Below are 27,719 nucleotides of genomic sequence, written 5' to 3'. Positions count from 1 at the left end.
AACCACCTCCCTGCGAAGCCAGTTCCAATATCTGACAACCCTTTCAGTAAAGAAATTTTTCCTAATATCCAACCTAAACTTCCTCTGAAACAACTTCAGACCATTTTCACTTGTCCTGTCATGTGCTACCAGGGAGAAGAGACCAACCCCCACCGCACTACAACTACCTTTTAGGCAGTTGTAGAGAGCTATGAGGTCTCCCCTCAGTCTCCTTTTCTCCAGACTAAACAATCCCAGCTCACTCAGCCATTCCTCACAAGATATCTCATCTAAACCCTTCACCAGCCTTGCAGCCCTTCTCTGGACACACTCAAGCATTTCAATGTCCGTCTTGTAGTGAGGAATTGTATCACTTCCTTATTTTGCCTTGGTTTCTCAATTTTAAAAAGTTTGAGTTCTTGAATACTACTGTGGGAAAAGGCTTGAGGAAGTCTGGGGAAATAATGAGATACAGGTTTTATTAATGACTCTGTTAATGGCTTCATATGTGATCTTAGGCAGGTGATTAGGGCTAAACTCTTAAAACTGTCCACTTAACAGGATATACCTAAAATATCTCTAGTGAGGTATTTTACAATTAAAACACTCAAAATTTAGAGGTACTTCCAAAATGTTTAATCATGCTCATTCTCAGTCCCCTGCTCTGTAATGCAGTGATAACACCTACTTTTGAAGAGCATACTCTTTTCATATTTAACTGATACTACTGAACCGATGCATAATTTAAAATCATCCAAAAAATTAGCAGAAGCTGGTAATTGTAGTTACACCTTGGGCACACTTATTAGTCTGCTGCAACTTATCAACTGTGAAATGAGTTTGCCTTGGAGTGTCGTACGTAACAGTGGCAGATACTTCAATTTCTGTACAAGGTTCTGGGTGACAGAGGAATCTCAACTGTGCTTCAGTCAAGTGCATATACCCTGACACTGTTCTCAGGAATCTTACCACATGCGGTGGTGGCTAGGCATGCAAATATCAAACTGCCCTGAATCACTGCTTCCCTTATTTTTTAAGTTTCTCTTGGTGTATTCGCACTAAGTAGTTCAGCAGAACACTAGGCCTTTCTAGCCTGTTCTGGTGTGTGGTATCCTGCTGTATGTTTTATGGCTTGCACTCCTCTAGTGTATGAGGAAGCAGAGAGTCAAATCCGTTTCCTGGAGGCAAACACACTCGGATCCCCTCAAAGTGTTTCTTTAGGGGAAGTCCACCTCAAAGGGGGAACAGTTTCCAGCAGCAAAAACACTGTGGTATTCTACAGAAAGAAATAGAGCAAAAGCCAACAGCAGTATGGATAACTGGCAACCGATCCCAAAATACACAGGGTGTCCAGCCTCGGGGGTGGGGGGGGTGGGGGGTGGGTGGGTGGGTGATGGTTGTGACAGCCTGAGGGCCAGCTTTCCTATGATGAAAGGAATTCCATTTAGCCCTAGACTGTGCTTGCTCCTTGCCTGACCGTTGCTTAGCTGGTAGAGAAGAAAGGAATTAAAAGAACACATCCTTCTCCATACTTACTCTGTATGGTTGGTTAGGTTTTGCTTGGTTGGTTTTCCTTCTGATATGATACAGAATCATCCGCTCAAGCAGCGTATGTACTGTTGGTTTGTTTCCTGTGTGCTGCTCAGGAAAGCAACTGCCTGGAAAGGCAAGACTGGGGTTCACATTCCTGTCCTCTTCTGGTTCTGATGTGAAGGGTGAGCTGTACCCTTAGGAAAAAAGCTTCTTCCAGGGCTCACCCTGTGTGCGTGAAGAGGTGATCTAGGGCACAGGCTTCTCTCTTGCAGCGTGACCCATTCCAGTTTTCTCTCCTTGTCACTCTGTCCCAAGTTTACTCCCAGAATGGACAATCTAATCTTTGGTTCTGAATATCAAGACTCCCGCTACAGTCCTGAGCAATGCCAGTTATCTGCAAGTTTCCCTGCCCAAGAAAACTGTTGTAAATTCCCTAGATGAGGGCTGATAAACCCAGAACAGATCTGATCTGGATTCTACCCTCTACAAATTTCTCCAACAACTTAATGTCTAGAATAGTGACAATCCTGCGAATTGCAAACCCCCAGTGAATGCTGCCAGCTACGTATGTGAAGGCTAAGAGGATACATGCATTAGACCAAGCGAATGCCTATTTATACATACTTGGAAAACAGTTCCAGTACAGAAATACCACTGTATTTTTCCAGAGATATGTATGGTGCTAAAGCTTTTTATATCAGTATAACACAATCACCATCCAAAAGCAAGAAAATAATTTTTAAAAAAACATAATGATGACAGTCCCTGGCACAGCTATGTTTGTCTGGGATCGTGCTGCTCTACAGCCCTGCCTAACTGAGCCAGAAGTCTTTAGCCTAGATGTGACCTAAGCATATGTTCTGTGACTGGTGGTATGTTTTTGCAGCACATGCAGATATGCTTAAACTGGCTTTAATCTATCCAGCTCAGATAAGAACTGCTGGGAAGGTATGATATGGCTTTCGGTCTTGGCTAGCAGATCAGGCTGGCTGGCTGGTAGTCACTGCACTGAAGTCACCGTGTCGCTGTGTCTGCCAGAACCAGGTGCCTTATAGCTACAAATCCCGCAGATCCATATTGGCTGCACTGCAGCTGTATTCTGAGAGATTTATCCCCAATGCAAGCTAGCAAACTGAGGTACAGTTTAGTATGCTCTTTTAAAAGAGGTTGGGAAGAGTACCAAAACTGTAATTAAACTAGAGAGAGTTGGAGAGCTAATTAATCACTCATTGACAAGATCTCTTTTGCTGAGACATTTCACGGAGAACATTAGGAGTGCTTTAAGTAACTTCTTCAGGTACATGCTTCGAGAGTGAAGAATAAATTAGAGGAGAATTGGCTGGACACAAGGGAAACGTTGGAATGGAATTGGAGACTGGACCAAGCTCAGTAAAGCCAGGCTTTTTCTTCGTCGTTAGGAATGATGAATTAGCTGTTTGTACACCCCAAAGATCATTTGCAGCAAGTCAGGAGTGAAAATTCTCTTGAGGATTTTTTTTCCATAACTGTGTGTCCAAAATTAGGTATCTAAACAGTAATTTCACTTTCAAAGACAGACAGCATTCACCAGCAAACTTTGATTTCTTGCCAGAAAGTGACTGCTTCTACCAATACTCAATTATTGCACTTGTATAAGCTATATCCATTAAGTTGAAAAGGAATTCAATGAGTGTACTCATAGTAGTGAACATCTTCACATAGATATATTCATGTTCAGTGTGGATTCAGAGCCAAAGTTCCTCAAATTTCACAAGGTTTCCAGCTTGGGTTCTGGCTTTTTTTCCATTTTTTACTTAAAGATATTTCTGAAAATCTCTCTGGCATGCAAGCCTGATTTTATTCCCTGTGAATCTGTTTAGTATAACCTTTAGAAATGGCACTCTTTTAAAAGATAAACCAGCACAAAAATCTCCTCTTGCTCTTCCGTATTGCTGTATTTGGAAAATCCTAAATATATTCTCACATTTCTCAAAGCAGTTATTCAGGAAAGCACTAGAAACTGGTACAAGTATTCGGTTTTTTTAAGACTCAGCCAGATTTATTCCTCCGCCACCTGGACTGTAAAAAAAAAAAAAAAAAATCTCTGGAAAATCCAGTCAGACTACCCATCTACCTTGGGCAGGCACAACTCAAAACCAGTTGCGATTGTGGCTGCAAGAACTGAGTAAAGGCCACTGCGAGCCTTGGAAGGACTTTACACACTCCCTCCACCAGATTGTGCTGTTTCTCCACAGAGCTATTGAGGATTCACAGGCCAGGGAAAGGTCAAGGGCTGACTGGAGGTAACAAGCTTCCTGCAGTTTGCTCATCCTTCCTTGCCACTCCACCTGAAACGGGAGGCGCAGCCTGAGGGGGGTTTGCGGGAGTAAAACCCTGTCTTGTAAGGCTGTTGTCTGCAGCTGACTGAGTGCTGCTGCTGTATCGTTGTGATCCGTTGCCACCTTGATGTATTTTCTTTCCTAAAGTCAGAATGCAAATAGAAGCTGATGCAAATAGGCTACGCATTTATGATCTCCTGGGGGGTCTTTTCCTTACAGCTGTACAGGGCACCCTGAGGATGGGGTTGCCTGCCGAGCAATTGCTCAGGCTGAGACAACCCTGATGAAAACCCAAAACACTGACATGCAGATGCTCCTGCAGGTGAGTGGTCCTGCCACAACACCAGGTGCAATCTGGTCTTGGAGGGCTGAGCACAGGGACTTCTACCAGCAAGAGTTACTTCTGGGGAGCAGACAGATCCCCTTACCCGGTCCTGAGGCTGTGTACCCTGCAGGGCCTCTGTGGCCTCTCAAAAAAACCCACAGCTGGGAAGAATACCTGAAGCGTAGTAACTACAGGGCACATTCTACTCTGCTGTAGCCTTTGTAATGGAGTACAGAAGTGCATCTGGTGTGCTTCTTATTGCCTTTCCGCAGGAGAAATATTGCATGTGCTGTATCTTCCTCTCCTGATGCTCCTGTGAGAAATCAAAGGAATAGCATTTGCTCTTAAAGAATCTAATCCCTCCAAACCAAGAGAACAGGGGGGGGGGGAAGAAAGAAAGAAAAAAAAAGAAGCAGCAAACAAACATTTAAAAACCTTTCAAGTGGAAAATGGCACTTAACAGTTGGGACTGTTCTTTCCTGTCTGTTTCTTTGAGACCACTGAGGCAATTTTTTGTATGAATTTTACAAGGACTATTGTAATGTTGCTCAATGTACCTAAATTACCGGATTTTAAGAATATTGTTCCAGGGTCTTTTGGTAAATTAGTAACTGCTTAGTGTTAAAAGTTCAGTCTTGACATAAACATGATTTCCCAAAGTATAATACTAATTAAAAAAAAACAAAAACAAACTGCAAATTATGTGTATTTTCCTAAGCAGTGCAAAGCTGGAGCTGTCTGATCCTAAGCGAGCTTGTAAATCTTTATTCATGCAGGCAGTCTTAGAACAAATGATTTGTGAAACCAAACCCTCATTTGCGTTAGCGCATGGAAAAGCGCAGATGGCTCACATGAGATATCAAGGCTGAGCTGTGTGTGCAGGAGATTGCATATGTAATTGGACGAATACAAGGGGTTTTTTTTTGTATGATTTTGTATTTAGTGTTAATATTGTCTGTATTTATTCAGACTTTCGTAATATGCACGCGTGATCTCATGGAGATGCTAGGTCACTGAACTCACCCTGGAGACTGTGTTTACTTAAATCTTACCTTGGGCATTTGGATACACTTAGTTGCAGGCCTCTTAAAAAATAAACAGGAAAAATTAAACAATGTATCAGTTCAGCTTTTATGTTTTCCAAAATCAAAGCAAATTGAGCATATTGTTTACATTACTGTTATTGAGAAACAACAGAAAGGCATGGAGAGGAAAGATTTAATTTTAGAGTTCTTTCTGACACACTAAATGTAAGACCACATAGTTTAATATAAAATACTGTGTGTGCTGGGTTGTGAATGAGGGTGGGAGGAAAGCAACAGGTGATTCTTGTGTATCTGGTGGAGCCTGCGTGTATGCTCCTTTATAGAAATAAAGCGATAGATGTATCATGGCTGCTGTGAGCCTGGGAAGGGCTGAATTGTGAAGGAAGACATTTCCCATAATTGGCTCCATATCACAGCTTTGTATAAAACGATTCTGCTTGGGGATGATAACGAACATGGAGATTTTACTGTACTTCTACTTTGATTAGTAGATTAAGTGGCAACAGGCACCAAAATGTCTTTCTTCCATTAATGTGAATGCTCTCGTGACCCTTAGGCTTCATTAGCACCGTATATTCTACCAGGAAACTACTCTGGAAGCAGAGATACTAGACCTATTTCCTCAGCTCTAAATATAACACCTGCCTCCTGGGCCATTACCTGTAGAAATCCATAATTATCTGTTCTTTGCTCTCCAGTCAGGAGTACCAGGTCCAGTCAAGGAGTGGGTGCTCATCTTTTGTGTCCTTACTTGACTGGATCCAGGTAATTGCGTTTATTCTTTTTGCGTTGCCTCCATCTTCGAAGCACCCCAGCTGCCCTCCCGGGTGCCAGTGCTGGCCCTCGGTTTCTCTTGTGATATTCCAGTGCATTTGACTGCTGTTGGAGGGCAAACTCCATGCCTTTTCCGATGTGTTCCTCACAAAAGGCTGGCAAAAGAGGTAACTAAAAATAAATAAGGCAGTAATATTTTTCACCAGAGGAAACCATCTAGATGCGGGGTACGCTTGTTCTGAGGTGGTGAAAGCCAGGCTTTCCGGTTATTTAACGCAGTATTTGGTACCACGGTGATGAAAATGACTGAAACCTTACATGACGTGTAGATGGCGTTCAACAGCACAGCAAATACACCCTTTTTCCCTGACAAACGATTTTTTTTTTGCCCCGTTTCAGGACCCTTCAGGGCAGCGGTGACCGAGTCCCCGCAGTGCCGCCCTCGACGCCAGCGCAAAGCTGGGCCCGCGGGGAGGCGCCGGGCACCGAGGGGCTGAGGTGGGGCAGGCTCGGGCCGGCTCCGCTGGGCCAGGTGATCCGCAGCAAACAAAGAGGCAGGCAGCGACCCACCGCCACGGGGAGACCGGCGTCCGAGAGGCGTTTTCTGCTTCTCCTCACGGGCCAAGCCGGGCCCGGACACCATCCCAGCCAGCGTTTCCTGGACGGCGGAAGGGCGGCCGCGGGCCGGGCCGGGCGGGCCCCAGGAGGCCGCTTCCCCTGGCGGTGGACGGCACTTCCCGGCGCTCGCACACCGCGGGGGAAACTCTTCCTCCGGCCCGGCCCGGCCTCCGCTGACGTAGCGGTGTCTCTGCCGTCGCGGCGGCGGGCGGGCGGGCGGGGGCCGCGGGGGGGGTCGGAGGGCGGTTGGCCGCAGTGGTTGCCAGTGCGGGTCGGGGCTCGGCGCTGTCAGCGGTGGTGCTGGGACGGGGCGGGGAGCGGAGCGGCGGGCTCGCTGCCCGTCAGGCGCGGGCCGGGGAGCGGCTTAGAGGTCCCGGGGGCGGTGCTGTCACGGAGAACAGAGTGAGGGGCGGAAAACCCTGCGGGAACGGGCGCCCGCCAACCCAACCCCGCGGCGCCACAAGCGCCCGGCGTGGTGGAAGGAGCCGCAGCCGTAGTGGCAGCGCCGCGCGGCGGCCGGGGACAGAACCTCCGCGCTCAATCACGTTAATAAAAGCGGGCGGGCGATGTGCGGCCGGGGAGGAAGCCGGCCCGTGGTGTTTTTTCCACGCTCGGTTCGCCACTTTATCCTGTGAAGAGGGAGAGAGGAGGCCGGGAAGGGGGAGGTAGAGGCCCCCGCAGAAAACCGCCCGGCGCGGTTGTGGAGGAGCGGCGAGCGCGGCCCGCCGCAGTCGCGACCCCAGCCGCGGTTTCCCGGCGGCCGCGCCGCTGCCCCAGCAGGCAAAACTTTCTGCGGGCGCACGCACACACACACACACCAGACACACACACACCCGCGCGCGCACGCACGCACGGCCGGGGCTGCCTCCGCACGCTCGCACCACACACACTCTCTCGCACACACACACACACACAGAGACACACACACACTCACTCACACTGACGTCTTTTGCGCATTTCCTGCGCTGGAGGAGAGCGGCCGAGCGGCACCGGCAGGCAGGCGGGGGCTGCGCGCTGCGCGGCGCTGCACGGAGGGAGGCGGCCGGCCGGGAGGCGGGCGGGGGGCGGCCGGCGGGAGGCGGGAGGCGGCGGCGGCTCTGCCCATCGCCAGGGCGGCGGCCGCCCAGCCGGAGCCCGCCGAGACCCGCGCGGGCCGCTCCGCTGCCGTCGCCCCCCCCCCCCCCACCCCATGCGCGGGGGTCGCTCCGCTGGGTCCTTGGCCTTGGCGGCGGCGGAGGGGGAGAAGGCGGCGCAGGACGGGCGGCTCCGGGCTCCGGCGCGGATGGAAGGTCCCCGGGTGGATGTTTGCTGAGCGGAGGCTGTGCAGTAGGCAGGGCTGGTGGGTCGGCCGGTGTTTCTGATTTGTGTGTGTGCGTGTGTGTCTGTGTATTGTTGTGCGGCGCACGGGCAGGGCTGGCGTGTGCAGGAGCCTGGGATCGCGGCTCTGCCTCCTCTGCAAAGACTGATCCAGGATTATGGTCTAGGTGAAGGGAGAAGCCTCTTGCTCACCCCAGGGGTTCATTATGCTCGGGTTTTGATTGCGTTCGGGGGTTTCTGCAGCCGCGGACGCCTCCCCTTCCCCGGCGGCCCCCCTCCCTTGTTTTCCGTTAGAAACACGGGCAAGAAAATAAATATATTCACTGGGTGTCGCAAGAGCAAAGGCTAAATAATCAAAGGTAACAGCAGCAGCCAGGCGAAGAGACCCGCACTGTATCCTGCGCCCCCACTCCCAGACCTGCCCTCCTATTTATTGGCGAGACCTTCCTCCCTCCCTCCCTCCCTCCCTCCCACCCTCTCGGTGCGAGTGCGTTGTGCGAGTGTTTAATCCCGGGAAAAGTGCAGCCATCCAGCCATGGTGGTTTTCAATGGCTTGCTGAAAATCAAGATCTGCGAGGCGGTGAATCTGAAGCCCACGGCTTGGTCTCTGAGGCATGCGGTGGGTCCCAGGCCACAGACCTTTTTGCTGGACCCTTACATAGCCCTCAATGTGGACGACTCCAGGATCGGGCAGACCTCAACCAAGCAAAAGACCAACAGCCCTGCTTGGAACGATGAATTTGTCACCGACGTTTGTAATGGCAGGAAGATAGAGATGGCTGTTTTCCATGATGCCCCCATCGGGTACGACGATTTTGTAGCTAACTGCACTATACAGTTTGAGGACTTGCTGCAGAACGGGAGCCGCCACTTCGAGGACTGGGTGAGTGTTCACGCTGTGGATACGTACATGTACATAAGATTTTCAGTGGCGTGGATCTGGATGCAACATCTGTCTCACAGATCTAGGTTGCCAAGGGCATGTAATGGCTCTGAAGGCTTTTCATTATTTCCACGCTTTGTTACGCTGAGATAGTCATGGTTACTGTGTATCTAATGCATGTGGTCTACAGGCAAGAGACCAGAGAAAAATACGCCGAATCTAAGTAAGAGATGTATAATTATTGCTGCAGTTTATTAAATTACATTACGTAAATACAAATCTAGTTACCTTACTGTGTTTGAAAAACCCTAACCAAATGTATCCAAACAGAACATCCCCGCAAAACCCAGATCCAGCACTTAGACCGAGTTCTTAATTTCAGCTCTTGGTCGGCCTGAGAGTAACGAGCCTTAAAAATCCAGACCTGACCTCTGATGTGAGACACTTCAGGGTCTTCGTATCACTTGAAAGCTCGCTGCATCAACACTGATGCTCCTCCTTCCTTCCCCCAGATGATCTGCACTTTTATGCATAGAGCTAATGCAATGCTTCTTCAGATACCTGAAACTGATAAAGCCCCAACCAGACAGATTCTGTTGCATGTATTCACACCATGTCTAAGAGCTTCTACAGCACCTTAAAGACCTAGAGGCTAATATGCCTCAGTGGGAGTACAAAAAAGCTGGAAAAATCCTTGGCCTGACATGCTCAGGTACTGTGATTTAACACGGAAAAATCAAACGAACAAAAAAAGAAACACAGGAAGTGTGAATATGCACATTTCACGTTTCTGCAGTTAAGCAGTTAAGTGCTATATCCTTTAAATAAGATGTATCATAAAACAATAGTAGCTGCCTTCTCATTTTAAATGGGCTCTGCTTGACCAGCCATCTGAAATGTGTATGCTCATCTTTTTGTGTATTTATTTGTTGTGGTCAAGGATACTAGTCAGGGCGGTATTTCTTTGGCGAACACACAAAGAACCCAAAGTAAAAACAGGGAGGGTTAATAGCTCTGAGTTTCATGTATTCTTTGGAGCTTCTGTACTTAATGCAGTGGTATAAAGAGATGTCAGAATGATGGAAAGGCGTGAAAGAGTTAGGCTCTATTTATGCTGATTAGGAGCTGAGTAACTTTACTGTTAAAACTTTAATGTTTGCAAGTTTAAAATATTTTTCACTTCTGCTACGTATGTTACATTGTGATGATTAAGATCCAGATTATTCCGATGCTCGATGAAAGCTATGTGTTAGTAAGCTGGGATGGTAAAACTGGGCAATAGGCAGAGGAAAAAACAGCCAAAGCAGGAAAAGACAAATGCAGCAGTATTGCAGATGTCTTTTACCTGGATGGAATGATAATCAAGTTGTGGCTCTCCTGAAATCAGGGAGGGGTGTGTGTGTGTGTGTTCAATGGGCTGAGGACGTCATGACGGATTTTTAGTGAAAGAATAAAAATCTTGTGTGCTCTTTTTGTGTACGGTGCACGTTGTGAGTTTGTCGCCAAATCTGGAAGAACCTTGCAGGCTGCAGATGCCAAGTTTGAATTTTGGTAGGGCTAGTGTGCTGGGGTATGTCCTGGCTCTGATTTTTAAGGTGAACTGAAAATGTCCGAACACGTTCCTGATATAAATGGTGGACTTTAACAGACTGAGGCCCGTTGTAAACATGGTCTGGGAGGAACTATATAACTGAATCGGATAAACGCTGTGTCTTTTTGCATGGGGTATCACTGCTGTCCAGCATTCACTGGGTGGGAGGAGACGTGGGAGTGACTACGCTTGTTGTCTGTTGATGTGACAGAATTGAGGACATGGCAGTGGATCATAACTGGTCAGCTCAACATAATGCAGCTTCTGAAGCGCCACTTCACCTCGTTTTTGTGCTGTAAATCTTCACTGTTGGTTTTTGTTTGTGCGGCTCATCTAATACAGAGTGTACGCCACCCTCCCTGGATCACAGTTAGAATTGGTGGGGAGGCAGGTATTTACAGGACTGTGCTTTATCCTTTCCAAAGTCTCCCCATTTACTGAATGGGTCACTGTAATGGTAACACCGAGTGTGCTTACTGAGTTGTTCATAGATTGGGGTCTTCAGAGAACTGGCTCTTGAAAAATCACACTGGGTTTTTTGGTCTGATTTCACTGAGTTAAAATAAGGCCTGTGGCCATGACATCTCTATGGAGTCCATAGTGAAGTAAATAGATTTATTGGTATTGTCATCAGGGTCCTTATTAACACCTGAAAAAGAGAAGTCATCTATGAAATGAATGGGTACAAGGAAAACATATGTGGTCTAAACCAGTGTTAGGTTAAGATCTGCTGGTGCAATACAGTCAATTTCTTCAGTTTAATAAGAGGATTAATTTCTTCATTTCACTCTTGGCATTAAAGGCAGATAGTTTTGTAGTACTCTTTCCCAACTTTATAACAAGCAAATTAAAAGCACAGTCACAGGAATCCCTTCCTCCTTATTGCCTGAAATATCAAATAAGTGCAACCTAAGAAACACACTTGGAGGCCATAAAGTCATTTTATGCCATTCTGAGGGTTTTCCTTTAAGTAGTTCTGAGAGTTTGAATGGGGTACCACATACATGTTTGGTGTAGGTGCACTGCTGCCCCTCTTTACCTTTTGAATGATGCAACAGTTCTTGCAGAACTGGACCGTCAATATTTAAATAGGTTTGAGAAAATGCTCATGTGCTGAGAACAGTTCTTGTCAGTATATTAATAGCTTTAACGCTTTCGATCTCATATAATACAGTACGTATTTTTGAAAGGAAATTTCAATATTTGTTTTATAATATCTGCTCTGGGGTCAAGGTTATGTTACTTATCCTGTAATATATTTCTAGGTGCTTGCCAGAAGTCCAGAATGCAAAAAAGACTTGCACAAAAAAAATATTTTGGGGTTTTTTCCCCCTGAAAAGAAACTGGTTTGTTCTTTAGGCAGCTCACCGACTTTGATTGGTTTTTGCCATTGTGCAAATCCTAGTATTTTTTTTGAGAGATGAGTTTTTTAGGAAAATACTGGGTATTTTTCTCACTGTTAAGCCTGTGCTGTATACTGATGCCATGGTTACAGTAGAAACACTAATGATAAACAAGTGCAAAGCTTGAAATCATAGTAGTGTCTATTGTATTAGGACGAGTCAGATAAATATGCAAAATCCTGGTTCCTGTTATCTAGTGTATTCAACAGTTGCAAAAATTATTTTTAACCTCATGATGTATATGCTCCCTGAATATATAAATTTTATTTTTTTTTTAAATCAACATTGTGGCCTAAAACAGTGGTTCAGATTTTATTGGATGGGAGCTTTAAAAGAAAATATATACTACTTTTTTTTTTTGAAGATCAATATAAAAGTATTTGTTTTGGGATTCTAAAAAAGGTCTAGTGACAATTAAAAAGATGGCTGCTTTTTCAGTGGTGCATCAGTACAGACATAGCACAGTAAAAGTGTCGGTTTTGCAGATTTTTTTTTTAGTCATGGCTACACTGCAGTTTTAAAGAGAGCTTTGGATTTATGACATTACAGGCTTTTCTGTAAGCACCTCAAATGAATGGCACGGAGCATGCAGAGAGGATGCCGGTGAACTTAGGCTCCGAAAAAGGCAAAATACAGAGCAGTAAACAACCTGCAAGTGCTGATTGATAAACAAACGTAACAATGTGAAAGCTGAGGTGATTTTTTTTTTTTTGAGTTAGGTAATTCAGGTAATGATAAAGTATGTCTTTGTCTAGCTTTCTTACGTATGGCATATGTAAACACTGCACTTGAGTTGGTAATGCAGCTATTTTTTAATCAGTAGAGTTGAGATCAGGAAGGAAAATTCCATTGATATTTAGCCCTGTGGTTACAGTCCCGTGAATTAGCGTGATCAATGTTTATGTGTTTGGATGATTGGTAGTATGGGTTCTGAGTTCAAGTTCACTTTCCGGAGTTGATGATAGATGAAATCAGTGTGATTGGACCTATGCCAAAGACTCCATCTAAGGGTCTTAGCCATTAGCTCAGCGGTACGCGAGAAAACCTATTGAATTGTCCTAAGATATCCTTTTGTGGGCTAAGTGGCAGAACTCACTAAATCAGTCAGGACGTCATGACATTTAGCAAGAAAAGCCTCTATTTCCACTGCAAATATTTTACAGCTATATTTAGGTTAATGAGACAAGTTTAATTTTCTGCTGTCTTAAAAAAAATTCTCAAAGTTATCAGGGAAAAAAACCCACATATTTGAGGGATCTTTTCTTTGCTAATCCAAAATGTCTTTCATAATTTTTCTCATCAGTGCCGCTTCTTAGGATCTAAATTTAAAACATTGAAGTTTTTTAAAAGCATTCTTTCATATTTCCATTTTACTAATGTCAAGTTAGTGATGTAACTGTGCCACCATTGCATAAAGCAACTTTATTAGGAAGTAGTGCAATATCTCAGTAGCAAGTTGATGATGAACTCTGGGAAACGGCGCAGACAAGAGGTACACTGTTTGGCATGCTTGTTGAACTGTTGAGTCCTGTATTTTTATATCATGCTTACAGTGTACTACAGAAGACATTTTCCTATTGGAAAGATCAGGTCTTTAGGTTGCAATCTGTATCGGTAGCCACCTACATTAATGGAGCTGAGAGTCACGGTGCCCACCTCTCTTAAGAGTAATAACAGTAACAAGTATGTCATACCTTAGAAAATCTGAAAGCACTTTAGAGAAAGGTCACACTATTCCTTCTTCTGTTGGAGTAATTGAGAAGTAGGTGCCTCCGTCATCCAGAAAGGCAGCAACAGGGGAATGATTATAACTCTTCCGAGTCCTTGGTCCAGTGAGCTGTCCATGGATGTGAGAAGCAGAACTGTCTCTTTCCAGTGTTTCTAATCTGAGTCAACTGGAAAGGCTGCTTGGGTGCTTCTCAGCGTTTTTTGTTGTATGGTGATTGTTGGGGTTTTTATAATGCCATTTCTGTTGCTGAAATGGGAACTCCTTTCAGTCAGCAGGTGATCTGTTGTTGCTGGCAGAGAGAGAGTGGAATTGGATCATTTTAGTGCAGGTCACCCTGCATGTTAACCTCTGCTTGTGCCGTATGTGGCTGAAGGTTGGCATTGGGCTAGCTGGGTGTGATTGTAGCATATTTCCATTTTTATTTTCATCTGCCAGTGGAACTTATTTGTGCTGATGGTGCTGAAAGGCCTAGGACTCTAGGATTTTGCTTGTGAAAGCTTTACATCTCATCTAAACTGCGTTTCATGGGCTGCTGCAAGCCATTGTTATCAGAAGTGTATTTGTTGAAATGAAAGGGAAATTGCTGTCCTTTTGATAGGTTTCTGTATGACAAGGCTGTCACTGAGCAAGGTCTGCCAGGTTTGGGGTGTGAGGGTGAGAGCACTGCAAGGGATCAGCAGGGTTCACAACAACTCAACATAATTTTGAAGGTGGGCGGTTGTCAAGGGGAGGTGGGTGATCATGGAGAGCACTTTGTATGGGTAGGGGTCTGCTCTCCCAGCCTGTCTCCCTCCTGTGCCTCCTCTTTTCCCTCTCTGCTGGGGATGTGGTACAGTCACCACGCAGCTCACCCACTATCTCATATCAATCCCTTTCTACAGCTGCATAAATCTACTCCTACTCGCTGCTAGAAATGTTCTCTCCTAACAGCTCCGGCTTACCTGCAGTGCTTCCCAGCCTGCTGAGAAGCAATAGAGGGGGGAAAAAGCTGCCTGTATGCTTGCTACTGCAGGGAGAGAGAAAGGACAAAGTGGGGAAAGGAAGAGATGAGGCATGGAAAGAAACCTGGAGGAGGGTAATGATTAGTTGCTGCTGCCCCATATACTCCAGCTGCCCTTTTGGCAAAAGCAGAAAGCTACACATGTAGGAGACAGGGATGAGCTGGCATAGGCAAATTGACTAGTTGAAGGCCATATGTTGCTCACTGACCTGTTTTTGGGGTTTTTTTTGCCTGCTTTTCTCAGTGTATAGCTTTTGAAGTCTCGCTTCAGACATGAAAAAAATTGCTCAGGGCATGAAAAGTGTGTATTAGAGCATGGATTTCACTTAGCACTGAATTATCATATATATATATATATATATATATATTCAGGATTTGATCCCATGACTGATCAGAATCTCATCCTATCGTTGATAATACCGCTACTGATACTAAGTTCCATATAGTGAAAGTAGTTTTACTGAACCCCTTAGAAGCTGTTTGTTAGAACAGTTACCAGTAACAGAGTGCACAGTTCAGAAGTATTAATTCAAAGCTGGGCTTGAAGAAATACACAAGTGGGGTGAAAATGATTCCTATGTGTCCTTCTTGCGCCAGTTTTTAGACAGTGCATATCATAATTCCAGCTCAGGTGGTTCCATAGACACTCTGCAGAACTTCATGGTTGTGAGTAAACAGCTGATCTTGCTGGGTTTGCTGTGTTCACTGGGTTCACTGGGTTTCATGCAGGCATGTGTTTAAAATTCTTTCTTCAGCTGGGGCCTGTGTTCCAAGGCAAGACTGAGAAGAAATAACTTTTAAAAGCATCCTTTACTTTTATTTTACTCTTGCTGATTTATTTTTCTTCTGCCAGTCTTGCCCATGCGAGACTGATTTCTGCTTTCCTCAGCTATCAAAACTAAGTCGCTGCCCTCCCTGTCTAGAATTCTTTAAATACTGCCGAAATAAGGATTTGATTTAAGTATGAGTTGTAGGGCTTGGCATCTAAGTGTGATTAGTTTCCACTCCCCAGGTAAGTTTCTATTTCAAGGAACCTTTTTGGGTGTTCAAACTTTGGAGGGAGGTTCTGAATACAATTTATATATAAAAAAAATAAAATTAGAAGAGTGAGCTTTTCTGCTTGGAATTGGCTGATTGAATTGTGTTCTGCCAGATACTGTCTTAATCTCCTTCCCCTCACCCCAGTTATTAGATGGTAAGAGAAAGACATCTGCAGTTCAGAGTGTACAGTGAGAGGTTTTGGAAACAATAGGGTATGCAAGTAATGGGAAATCTGTGGTCAGAGAAGACTGAGAAGAGGCTTTCCCTACATCCGCATGTCAAGGTAGGGCTGGAACTCTCTGGATATAGAATAAGATCATAAATCCAATGACAGCTTGGAAAAGTGCTAGTTGGAGTGGGGGGGGGGGAGGGAAACAACAACATGACCCTTTTGTCAAGCTACACAGAATGAGGTCTGAAGAATGGGGATATTTTTCATGCCCTTTTGAGTCATGCAGTCTGTAGCAGTTACAGGGGTTTCTACTGTTGGGGGGCAAATCAGTCATTTCAGAAGGCTGACAAAACGCTTTAACCTTTTGTTTGTAGGCAACTGCTTTCCTATTGGGTAGGCAGTCACTAGAAGATTTTAAAAGTATATTCAGCAATACTAGTGTGAAACTGGAGCTGTAAAAAGTAATTCTAGAGATTGGGTAACTTTAATGGCAGTTATGCACTTTGCACTATATTTTAGTAAAGCAAAATTAAAATGATTGTGATGTAAGAACATCTGCAGAATTATTATCTAATCTGATCATTATTCACGGTCAGTAACTTGAATTGCTAGTAAAGTTGATTTCTGAGTGTCCTATCACTTACATTCTTCTAAGAGTTAAAAAAAGCCCTTAAATTATCATTGGTGTGATTTAACAGAAGTTGCAGAAGCCAAGGTTTCGCATATTTCTGAATAGCAGAGCTAAAATATCTAGTGATATTGGCATGTTCCCATTAAATATAACAGGAGGTTTAACGTTTATTTTATTGAAGCAGTGTTAGAGAAAAGCTACACAGTTGTTAGATTTTTTTTTTTTTTACCCCGTTGAACTTTGTAGGTCTTGAATTGCTGAAGAACAGAAGTAAAGAAAGACCATTGCTTTTAGAATTAAAAAAGGCAACGTTTGACTCTATCGGAGGGTTGCAGGCAGCCATTTCTGCTCTGTATCGGCTAACTTGAGTTGATTTAATTGTTCCAGACAATGGAATCATTTTGGTTGTTTCTGGTGTCCTGCTGGGCAATTTCATCACAGTCAGGAACAAAAAAGCGTGAATAATGGCTAGATGTTACCAAATAAATTTCACGTCTGCATTGTTTGAACAGGGAGCACCCATTGTATCTCTCTATCTTATTAGCGTTGTTAACTTGGTATCTTTCAGTACTTTGCAGTATAAATATGTAACAAGCCTCTTCTCATGTTGGACCAGGGCTTCTCAGCCCTGTTAGAACTCTTCATTCTTCAGTCATTTTTAATGCTATTAAAATACATGTATGGCTTTGCCAATGTTAATATTTATAAGTACCTTTAGCTAGTGATGTGGTAGTAACAAAGCAGATGTAATGATGGTGAAGATATGAAGAGAAAGCTGATGCATATTCTGCATAGGTGGTGAGGGAATGGTTGGAATTGCTTTGCTTGGTTTCACAGATTAAAACCCAGCAAGACAGTAGTGTTTTCTTTCAGTTTCTTCTTTATCATCTGTTCTGCCTTCATGCTGCCAATTCTCCATCTTTATTTATCTGTTCTGGCTTCAAGATGGTCAAGAAATGATAGGATGACCTTCACAGGATTGCATAAGATTTTGATGTTGGCAATGCTGGCGGGCTATGTGAGTGGAATGTCCTCCTATAGATCTCTACAGGTGCCTATTTCAAGTGCAGTTTTCTTGCTGGGACCATATTTACTCATTGCATAAGTCTTTGCAGCATCTGTCAGCTTCCCTTTATTTTGAGGTGGGATTGAACTGTGGTCTTTGCAAATGATCAAAAAAATGATTGTGGAAAATGAAAGGCTAAAGATCACTCAGGCTATGTCCACTTTGTTCTCTTTCTTACGTGGCTCTAGTTGGATTTGTTGAGGAGTCTTCCCTCCCCCACCCCCGTGTTGCCTTGCCTCTTCCTTCCTTGTAACACTGAAGTACCTCAGCACCTTGAACATTTGGCCTCATGCCCCAACTCTTTTCACTTTAATCCACTGCTCTCATCTTCTTCTCCAGTCCTGGCTGCCTGTTCTAAATTTTCCTTCATTTTTCTTGTTATTCCAGTATACCCATATTGCTGTTATTCCCACCACTCAAACTCCTCCCCCGCTTCTCATTGAGCTCCGTGTGTCAGTAGGACTCAAAAGCATCTTCGGTATCTGAAGCGCTATGGGATTTGCCTGGCTGCTCTCATCCAGAGCATGTCCCCACTGTGCTTCTCAGCAAGCAGCAGGGAACTACCTGATCAAACTGGTGGCTGCCAGAGCAGTTATCTTCAATCAGAAGAAGTGATGCACTGAGTTTCCAGTTAGTTATTCTGCTGAAGTAGTTGAAAGAAGTGTAATATGGTAGCTTTGAACTTGAAGCAAAATTCTCTGGTTTTAGTGGAGTGAGTGGGGTGTTGAAGGAACGTGTTCTGTTCCTGAAAACTGGGCTTTCTCAAGCAGTGGAAACACTGTGTGAAGTATTGGTACACACTGTTGGGAATTTGAGGGACTCCCAATCACAGAAAACACCTAATTTTCCTTGGTATTTTATTCTATAGAAAACAAAATTATGGTTTCACTCTTCAAAAAATTACAATCCAAGCACGAGTCCAGAAAAGGCTGACTGGGGAGTCCGAAAAGAAAAAAAATAGAAAAATGCCCACTAGTGTGAAAGGCTCTGTAGGAGTACCTCAGCAGCAGCTCTGCTGGGTGTCCCTAACTCAGTATCAAAGGGAGAGGAAATAGTGGAAATTTTGCTGGAGCTACTTGGAGATCCTAATGCTTTGCGTGATGTAGTGTTTCTCATCAAAGAGTGGACAGGTTTAGAGGGACGGCTCCTATGATCTGGTATGTGGTTCCCAAATTTCCTAGTTATTTTTGAGCAGCCTGTAGAGCTTTAAGAATGTTTGAGTTCACCCACTTTTAGAGGACTGCAGGACTTTTCTGTATAGTTCCATGAAAGCTGGTATTAACTGTGTCGTTACATCTGACCTTTTTTCTTTATCAGTAGCTGGGTTGGGGCGCTACCAGTGTAATAATCAAACAGAGACATGGTATATAGGATTGATCTTATGTACTAATGTCACTGGGCTGAGATAAACTCAACAGAGTTTTATTCCACACCTTTACTCTTCGTGCCAGCAAGAGCTCATAGTGATTTTGTAGAAACATTACCCATTGCATCAGAAGCAAGCGACAGGGCTTTTCACCTAAAGAGCAAAACCTTATAGATCTTTCTGATGACCTTTATGCAATATATATATATATACACACACGCATATATCTATCTATACACATAGATAGATAGATAGATATAAAAAAGTCCATTGCTTCAGAGAGAATGCTGGTTTAGTGGTCATATTTAGGGGGTAGCTTTGCATATGCATTTTTTTAATAAGGCCATTTAAAATGTTTCAAAATGCAAATTCACCTAAACTGATTTTTAACAGTTCTGTGGTGCATTAACAGCCCAGGCAGTTGACCTCTGGTTATCATAGCCCAATGCAATGCAAAAAGCAGGAACTTCTATGTTTGTTTTGTTGGTAAGTAGATGGGTGAGTAAGCAAAAAACCCCAGTATACCTTAAACAAACAGAAAGGAAGTTTAAGTCTGTAGTGTGTAGTTTAAGTCTGTAGTGTGTGTGCTGCCCACTAATGACTGGGGTGCAGACAAGGGAGGAAGTTGTCTTTCACACCAATTCAAAGCTAAGGTTCCGATACTGATTTTGGTGGGATTTCTTCAAGTGGTGTTCCCCGTTGCTGAAACTGCTGAGTACGTGTGTCTTTCAGTTGCATACCCTGTGTTACTAGCTGAGTTCAGAAGATGGGTAGTTACATCACCAGCAATTGAATTCTTTGTATACTTAATATTGAACTGTCTGTATTTCTCAGAATTGAGGCCCAGTGTAAATTTTTCAGATATGTGCAAGTCACATGAAGAATTTAGGCTTCTGATTTAGCAGTCTTTTGAAAGTATTCCCCATCAGTGGATATCTGTTGGAGTGAGTCTTCTCCTGAAATGAGCCTTCTCCTCAGTTTCGTACATATGTTTTCGTGCAAGCAGTACTGTTCAGAGTGTTTTTTAAAGTAAAAAACCAAGCAAACCAAAACTAACCAAAATCCTAACATTTTGTCTTTCTCTGACTGATGCTTCTTTAGTAAAAGAATAGTAAATCACTGAATATTTGAAAAAATAAAATGAAACAGATCTCTAGTTGTTTGAGTGTACTCTGGACATCAAATTGACAAGTTCTAACAAGTTCCAACTGTTATATTTTGTTTAAAATGTGTGCATTCTCCAACCAAGCACTGGTTTGCTGTATCAGTGTTATTAATTCCATAAAGCTTTCAAAATCTTTAGTGCAATCCAGTTTTACAGTTTTTAAAATCAGATTTACAATCAGATGTGAAGTGATAGAATATAATTTTGTCTTTTATGGTATTCCTGGAAGATGGAGGTTAAAAAAAAAAAAAACAACAACAAGCATCTGACCAAAATGGAAGGCAGATAGAGTGAGAAATGGGGGCAGCTCTGCTGAAACCTCTTCTGCCTACAGCAATCTCCCACTGGACTGCATGGGCTTCTTCTGTTTGGGACCTGGACGTAATTGTGGCAGTGATCAGTAAGACGAATTACAGGCTGAATGTTTTGTAGAACTGCCAAAAGTTTGCAGCTCTTCCAGCAACTGTGAATCAGCCCTGCACCCTATTTGCAGACTAGCAAGTAAAATCTGCTTCCCAGCAGCATTGTGTCGGTCTGCAGAGCCCCCATTGTATAAAAGCTTTATGCACGGTTAGTCAACTTTATGATGCAAATAACGTGAAGTCTCAGAGACGTTTTATGCACCTGTGAGAAGGTACTTGATGCTAGTGATATCCTCAGAGAGGAGTGAAGTGCCTAAACTTTCTCAGAGTGTAGATACATATATCTCACTGTGTGTTAGGTAGGACAGAAACAGAAAATTCAGTTTCATCCTGGAGGAATTTATGCTGTAAAATCGTAAAATTTATTACCTCACTTTTGGATAATATGGTCATAAACTACACAGAAGATACATGAAGGTTTTGTACGTGTGTATCAAGGTAGAAGTGGCATGCAAAACCCATAGAAAATGCATAAGGAAATACAAATCTATACTTTTCAGAACAGAAGTATGCAAAAGAAATAAATGGTGTGTTATTGGGGCTTTTAAAGATGTATTTGATGGCCCTTAAGGAAGTAGTACTTGTCTGAGTAGTTAAAGGAGAGTGTTTTTATTCACATGAGTCAGCAGAGACAGGCTGAAGCTTAAGCTGTGTGCCAAACCAAGGAACACGTAAATAAGAGGGACTTTGTAATAGACCAGATTACACAAATAAGGAAGATCATATTTGTAGCAGGCTTTCTTCAAGTAAAAGTTTCAAAATGTCCTAACAGGTCACACATAAAAATGGCTGTTTCAATATTGCTTGGTTTTCCTTTGTTTTTGTGGTAACAGATGAGGTTGATGAATTAATTTTCACGGTGCACAAAGTGTTCCTGATCCTGATTCCTTTACAGTCCAGAACTTTAGTGAGCCTGGAGATAATGTGTAATAACTTCATCATAGTCTTGCATGCTGTGAACTAGTCAGACAAGTTTTTGCATACTTACTTGTCCTGCCATCCACTGGTGATATAACACTCTCTCATCTGCAGTTTTGCCTTTTTTTTCCTTTAGCACAAGTCCCTCAAACAAATGAGGATGTCAGTAGTGGGAAGTGATGGGATGAGCATTCATTCATAATTCAGGTATAAATCTTATTATAAAATTTAATCGTCCAGCCATTTATATCAGTGGTTCCAGAAGAGGCCTTTGGCTGCTTTAGATTTACACATAGTGATACATAGATCTTATCTGTCTCAGGTAGTAACAAAGTTCATTAGCAAAACATCTGAGTCTGAAGAATCTTGTGCGTAGTCATCTTTACAGCATTCCTAAGAGGAAGTGTAATGGGTGAAGAAACTGTATACTTCCATGTCACCCAGAAATATGACACAAGCATTATGGTTTTAATCTCCAACTTCTGCAGTGGAGGTAGCAGTATCCTCATTTTTACAGAGTGGGAACTGGGCCTGAGCCCTAGACTCCTGAAATAAAGTTCCTGCCTGATAGGTCTTAAAATATTTTTCTTTCTGTCTTCCTGCTTCTTCCTCATCTGTCAATCACTCTTTTTGCTTTCCTTTTCTAAAATAAGCATTCTTACCATCCCATTTCTATTTCGTTCTTGTAGAATAGCTTTTGCAGGCTATTGGGCTTATGTGTTGTTAGTCTTTTTAATGTGTAATTTTTATTTATTTATTTTGTTTTGATTCTGCAACTGCTCTATTGTGGGGATGCTTTCCTGCCATGTCAGCAAACAAAAAGAAATGCAGGGCCTCTATCTTGCTACATTGGAGCTACCTCTCTATAGAGATATGGAGCTGTAAATTGAGGCTTCCAGACTGCCAAAGCAGAGTTGGTAGTTTGAAGCTGGGTTGCCTCTCTGGTTAAGTAGTTGGGGCAGCACCAGCTGTATTGTTACAGTGAAAAAAATACCATTTAGAGTTACCCTGTGTGCATGTACTTGGAGTGCCACTGGTATTGAGCCTACCTGTATGAATGAATATACCCAGGCTGGCAAAGGGGCTGAAGAGTGTGATGTGCAGATCCCTTTGAAGTGTGGAATGAACTGTTTTGAGCACCTTTGAAAGTTGTGATCCTAACTACTTCTGTATACAGTTTATAATCCCAGAACTGTAGTTAACATGGTAGAAGACAACAGCAGGCAAAATCTAAAAGTTGAAGTGTATTTCGTGCACCAGGTTCGGAGGAAAGGAGACTTCCATTTGGGTCCCTCGTTTGAAGAAACAGAACACTTAATTCTCCGTTTTTTGGGCCTCATCTTTGTTGCTGGCAGTAGATGTGATAGGTTTTTAAGGAAAGGCTGAGGCTCCTCCAGCTGGAGTTGTGTGGAGAGGGAGTAAGTGCAGCTGGTGTGCGCAGTGGAACAGCTGTGCAGTGCAGCAGAGCCTGATAGCCCAACACCTCGGGGTGTTTATAAAACAGATACAGTGAGATTACACTGGTGTCGCCTGCCTGGCGAACCACTAGCCTGTGGTTTACACAAGGCTGTCCCTGGCTTTGTAAAAGCCACAGAGTCACTACACCGGATGTGCTAACATGGCTTGGGGTTGACATGGTATGTTTCAGGATTGATCCTGGGTGGGATAAAATTGGTCCAGATTATAGCCACTGAGGCTTTATGAGTTTGAGAAAAAGAGATTCTGGGGAAAGGAGGTGTCAGTTGAGCTACTCAGAGTTGCTTTGAAAACTTTTTTTTGTTGTTGTATTCTGAGCTCAAATGCAGTGGGGGAAGGACACAACATACTTGCTGCCATCCTTTCATAGTGAAGAAGTGCCATTCTGTTGGGTCTTTTGATATTATGTATATTGTTGAGCTTCCTGATCAGTATAAATTTAACTGCTGGATTTGTAAGTGTAATAAAACTTTTTACATACAATTCTTACATCCAAAAGGTACTGTGCAGACACTACAGAAAAAGTGCCAAATATGGATTGTTAAGGTCCATCATATGAAAAGTAGTGAGTGAGAGGAATATCAGTTTTGTGGTACTGTGTGAAGCTGAAAGCATTAGAGCACACAGGTGGTGAACTCAGGGCTTCAGTTTGTTACAGTTTTCATCTGTTCATGAGAATTGACTTTAAACTCACAACTTAACACATTTCTGTACAGCCATCCAGAATTTAATACTGACTTTGCAAGACACTGACCAGTGATCTACAGCAAGAAACCAGCACCCTTAGAATGTAGTCTTATGGATTTGTTTGATTTCAAATGTATGTGGCTCATGAAATTCAGAGTAGTAGCTTAAAGGGAGTATGTTAACAGTTTCATTTTCTTACTGCAGGGTTATGGTAGTGTGACACCTTTGACTTCAGGGAATTTTCTTGTATTAGGCAAATATGAGAAGACATGGTAACTAAGTCTCTTCCGATTCTCCTGGTGTCACAGGTTTGCTTTCCTGGAACAGTAACACTGATCAAGGATGAGCTTTGTTAAGACAGAATGCTTTGGATGTATATTGAGAATTGAATGAATGCTAGATGAATACAGATTTGTTTATTAATATTGTTGGCAGGCCCACTGTACAGTGTGAGACTCTATCAGTCATCATTGCTTCAGTGCAAAGCAAACGTTTGTGTCCTTGCTTCTTAAAATACGAATATAGTATGTTAGATGTTCATCTCAAGGCTGACATATTTCAAAAGCAAAACAGAGAGTGCATGGGAGGGGCAGGATTGGTTTTGGCTCAGAATAACAGGAGTACATGAGGTTAAGAAGGGATGAAATAGTTTATCTTCATGTATGTGGGTATGTGTGTCCAGCTCATTCCGGATTTTCTTTCCTGTTAGGAATTCAGGAAAGGCGATGTCGTTCTCTACCACCTGTGTGTTCTTTTTTTCCCTGGAGAAGGAGAGACTGGTAGCAGCTTTAGTTACAGTTAGCATATTTAATCATTAGAAAGTTTAATTTGAAGACCTACTTTGTTACACTGTTTCCCAGCGGCTTCATTTGAATATGAGATCAGTATAATGGATAAAAGGCATTAAAGCTGTGAATGTGGGTCATAGGAGGAGGTTATGGTGACTGGAAGGGGAGGTGGTGGGCAGCCTCCCTTTTAGGGTTGTCTGAATGATAATGGTGTGAAAACAAATACAGAAGGAAAATACGTTACTGAGAGCAAACAAAAGGAGGTTGGGTCAGGTATTTCAAGGCCAAGACGCCTCAGTTTGGTTATTGCTGGCTCTTGCTAGCGAGCCTGAAGAAAATGATGTTCTTTGCTTCAGCTGGGTGGCCCTTGGAAAGGGGAGAGATTCTTTCCTGCCTTTTGAAATCATCAAAGAATACAAGAGTAATCATTTCCAAAGTTATCTCTCTGTCGGAAAGTTTTGCTGTTCAGGATAAGTCAGGGTAAACAAAGGACAAATAGGAAGTGACTTTTAAAAAGTATAGATTTGAACCTGCAAGGTGCTGAGTGCCTCCAGTGAAATGCTGAGCTTGCTTGATTTCCAGTAAGTTTATGGCTCTGAGTTCCTGTCAGGATCAGGTCCTAATATTAGATCACTCTGAAGTAAAATCAGTTTATTGCTGTCAGCTTTTTTTGACTGCCAATATTGCTTGCAGGGCACATCATCAGTGCTCTGCATGTACACGGACAAGCACAGCACTCGAGTAAAGAGAGAAGCCAATCTACAGGGACTTCATCACTTTCACATTTTCATTGTTTGTCTGTTGTACTAATAAGAGCTCTGATATGAAAATGAGACATCAAGAGGGTAAAACAAAAGGAGTAGCACAAGGACGAATCCTTCTTTAGTTTTGCTCTCATGTTTAGGAGCATTTATACATGGTTTTCACTTATGTAGAGTAAAATAATGCCAAATTTGTGTAGTACTTTTCATCAGTAGGTTCGTAAGTGGGTATCACTTTGATGAATGTATTGAACATGCAATCAAGGCCTTTGGGTGGAGGAGCATGTAGTGGTGTAGAGCTTCACTTTCAGATGAATTGCAAAGCCCTTCACATTTAGCTTTGACTTCAGTGGAGACGTTCATGTTGTATGGGTATCTCAACTGGCCTATATTGAGATTCAGAGCTTGCAAAGGATCTTTGAATTAGACTCCTCCTCTGCCACTAATACATACTTTACTGTCCATATTAGGTTTATTTGATACTAGTGTTCTGTGTGCAGTCAGTGTTGGCACTATTTGAACTAAGGGTGGGTATAATGAGACTGCTGTTATGCTGAAGGGGAAAACTGCCTGTTTCTTCGCAGTAGTTTCTAGAAGTTACAAAAGGAAATCTGTATGCTTGAAGCATGAACTGGAAAATGTGCATACAATAACCAGACTGATTGGGTTCTCTCATAATTTATTGCTTTTGTGATGAGCAAGTGGTTAAATGTTTGCACCTGGTTATTGCAGCATAGCTGAAATGATAATGAAGTTCTTAGTGACATGACAGATATGAAGCATGGCTGAAATATTATATCTATGCTAATAATACAAAGAAGACTTGGACTACCTTGATTGTACTGTATCTTTTCCGGGGCTTATATGTTGTTCTGTTTTCTGTGGCTTGAATAAAACTTCTGCATTCATTGACCTTTCCAACATATGGATTGTAAACAAATTTGAGGCAAAGGGGAGGAAAAAGTAGACAAATTTTGAAAAGAAACAGTGCTTAATTTTACCAGCGCTGCTGCCTCAGGCTTCAGTGCTCAGTGTTTCATCAAACAGGTTCTTCTACCTCTGTTTCCTCATTCCTCCTGAAGAGAGTCAAGCTGACCATGCTCAATTAATTGTGAAGCTTCAGAGCCTTCCTTGTACACCAGCAAAAGAGTGCCTCCATGCCTGTGGATCAGCAGTGTATGGGAAGTATCTAAAGTAGATCCTGAACTATAATCAATTGGAACTGAGGGACTGTTTTCTAGGGTAGCTTTTCCTGACTAGGTAGGTGGTGGCATATTCTGGGGGGACATTGAGAGAATAAAACAAATTTAGCAAGCAAGGAAAGAAGTTGTTCCTTTGACAGAGGTGGGGAGAAGACAGACCCCTGTCAAGCCTGGGCAACCTTGTTTCCCATCATGCCATGATGCAACTCAGCCAGAAAATGCAGAGCGATGCCTGGGAAATATGGCATATTCCTCAGTATACATTTATTTTGATGGACAGTATTGCATAATTGTATGACATCGTCACATGGGAGAGGCCAGTATTTTAGAGTCAGTGGTTCTCACCTTACTTAAAATATCTTAATAGTGGAAAGCATGATGGAAAGGAGAGCTGTTCTAGTAGTTGTGTTTCTAACCTCCTTTAGGGTATAGTTTTCTCATTACATCTTCTTGATCCTATATGTTTGGTTAATGACTTCCCTGAAAAATACTGATAAGGGGAACTTCCTCAGAAGATTTTGCAGACTGTCCTTTGATTCTTTGTCTTCTCACTGTGACAATAAATGCGCTTTAGACAGTGCCCACTCCGAGAAAAGAAGTAGGCAAAACCTTACTCTTCACTGTAACAGCAGGTCAAAATTAGTTGAATATTAGCAATTAATTTTTAAATGGAGGGTATGGCTACCTTTCTTGCAGGCAGGCCTACAGTGATCAAGAGCTGGGGAAGAACTGCTCCCAGGTTGTTTACCAATACAACAAATAAGGTACTGCATGATATTTTTGGCTTGCAGACTGTCAGCTTCAAAAAAAAGGAGTCCAGAAGCCTACAGAACTTTAAAAATAAATACCTTGTGCTGGTTTTGAATGTTTGGGTTAAATGTTCCTGTTTTCCCAAGTGTCAAGGTACAAAAAGAGTCACATCTGTTCCCTCCTTTTCCATATTCCCTGTGGAATAAAGGATGGGTGAAGAGGTACACTTCCCGCAACTCTTGCTGTTTTAAGCCCACAAAGATGAAGTAAATAGTGATCCCTTGGTTAGTTTGGGCTGGGTCAGTCTATGGGCTATGAAGTCCCTCTGTGTGAGACAGAGCAGTTGAGGGCCTCAAGGAAGTTCTCACACAGGAGAACATCTGCAAGGTAACGTGGAACACAAGGCTTAGCATGAATGAACAGCTGTTCGGAGAGTTTGTGAAATCTGTGTGCTTATCCGGAGATCTGACTGGGAACTGAGCACTTCTCTTCAATGAAGAAGATAAAACTTGTTCCTCCCTCTTCCCTCACCCCCTTGTTTTCTGGTGGAGAGTGTGAATCAAAGCCAACAGTGCTGTCGGTACTGCACAGTAGCATTGCCTGAGGGGAGAGGGGGAAGAAGAAACCGGGATCATAATTGCAATACTAATGAAATAAATAACATCTGAAATACCTTAGCATTACCCCAGAGAAGTGCATGTCCACCACAAATGAGCCTTGATATAGTCTTTAAAAATGCTTATGAGGAGCTGACCATC

General features: G+C 43.1%; 1 protein-coding gene across 1 annotated transcript in view; it reads left to right on the top strand.

Annotated features, from left to right (window-relative positions):
• Positions 1 to 8,426: 8,426 nt before the first annotated feature.
• Positions 8,427 to 27,719, top strand: part of PRKCE (protein kinase C epsilon) — a gene marked incomplete at its 3' end in the record, with an annotated part of 287,241 nt that continues 267,948 nt past the window's right edge. The window contains exon 1 of the mRNA XM_084261984.1: positions 8,427 to 8,793. Coding sequence (XP_084118110.1) covers positions 8,446 to 8,793 — 348 coding nt within the window. The 5' untranslated portion in view covers positions 8,427 to 8,445. The remainder of the gene's footprint in view (positions 8,794 to 27,719) is intronic.

The sequence above is a fragment of the Gallinula chloropus genome (assembly GCF_964237585.1).
Source record: "Gallinula chloropus genome assembly, chromosome: 3".
Classification (NCBI taxonomy): Eukaryota; Metazoa; Chordata; class Aves; order Gruiformes; family Rallidae; genus Gallinula; species Gallinula chloropus.
Note: the sequence above shows the minus strand (reverse complement) of the source record. Positions and strands in the feature narration are given on the sequence as shown.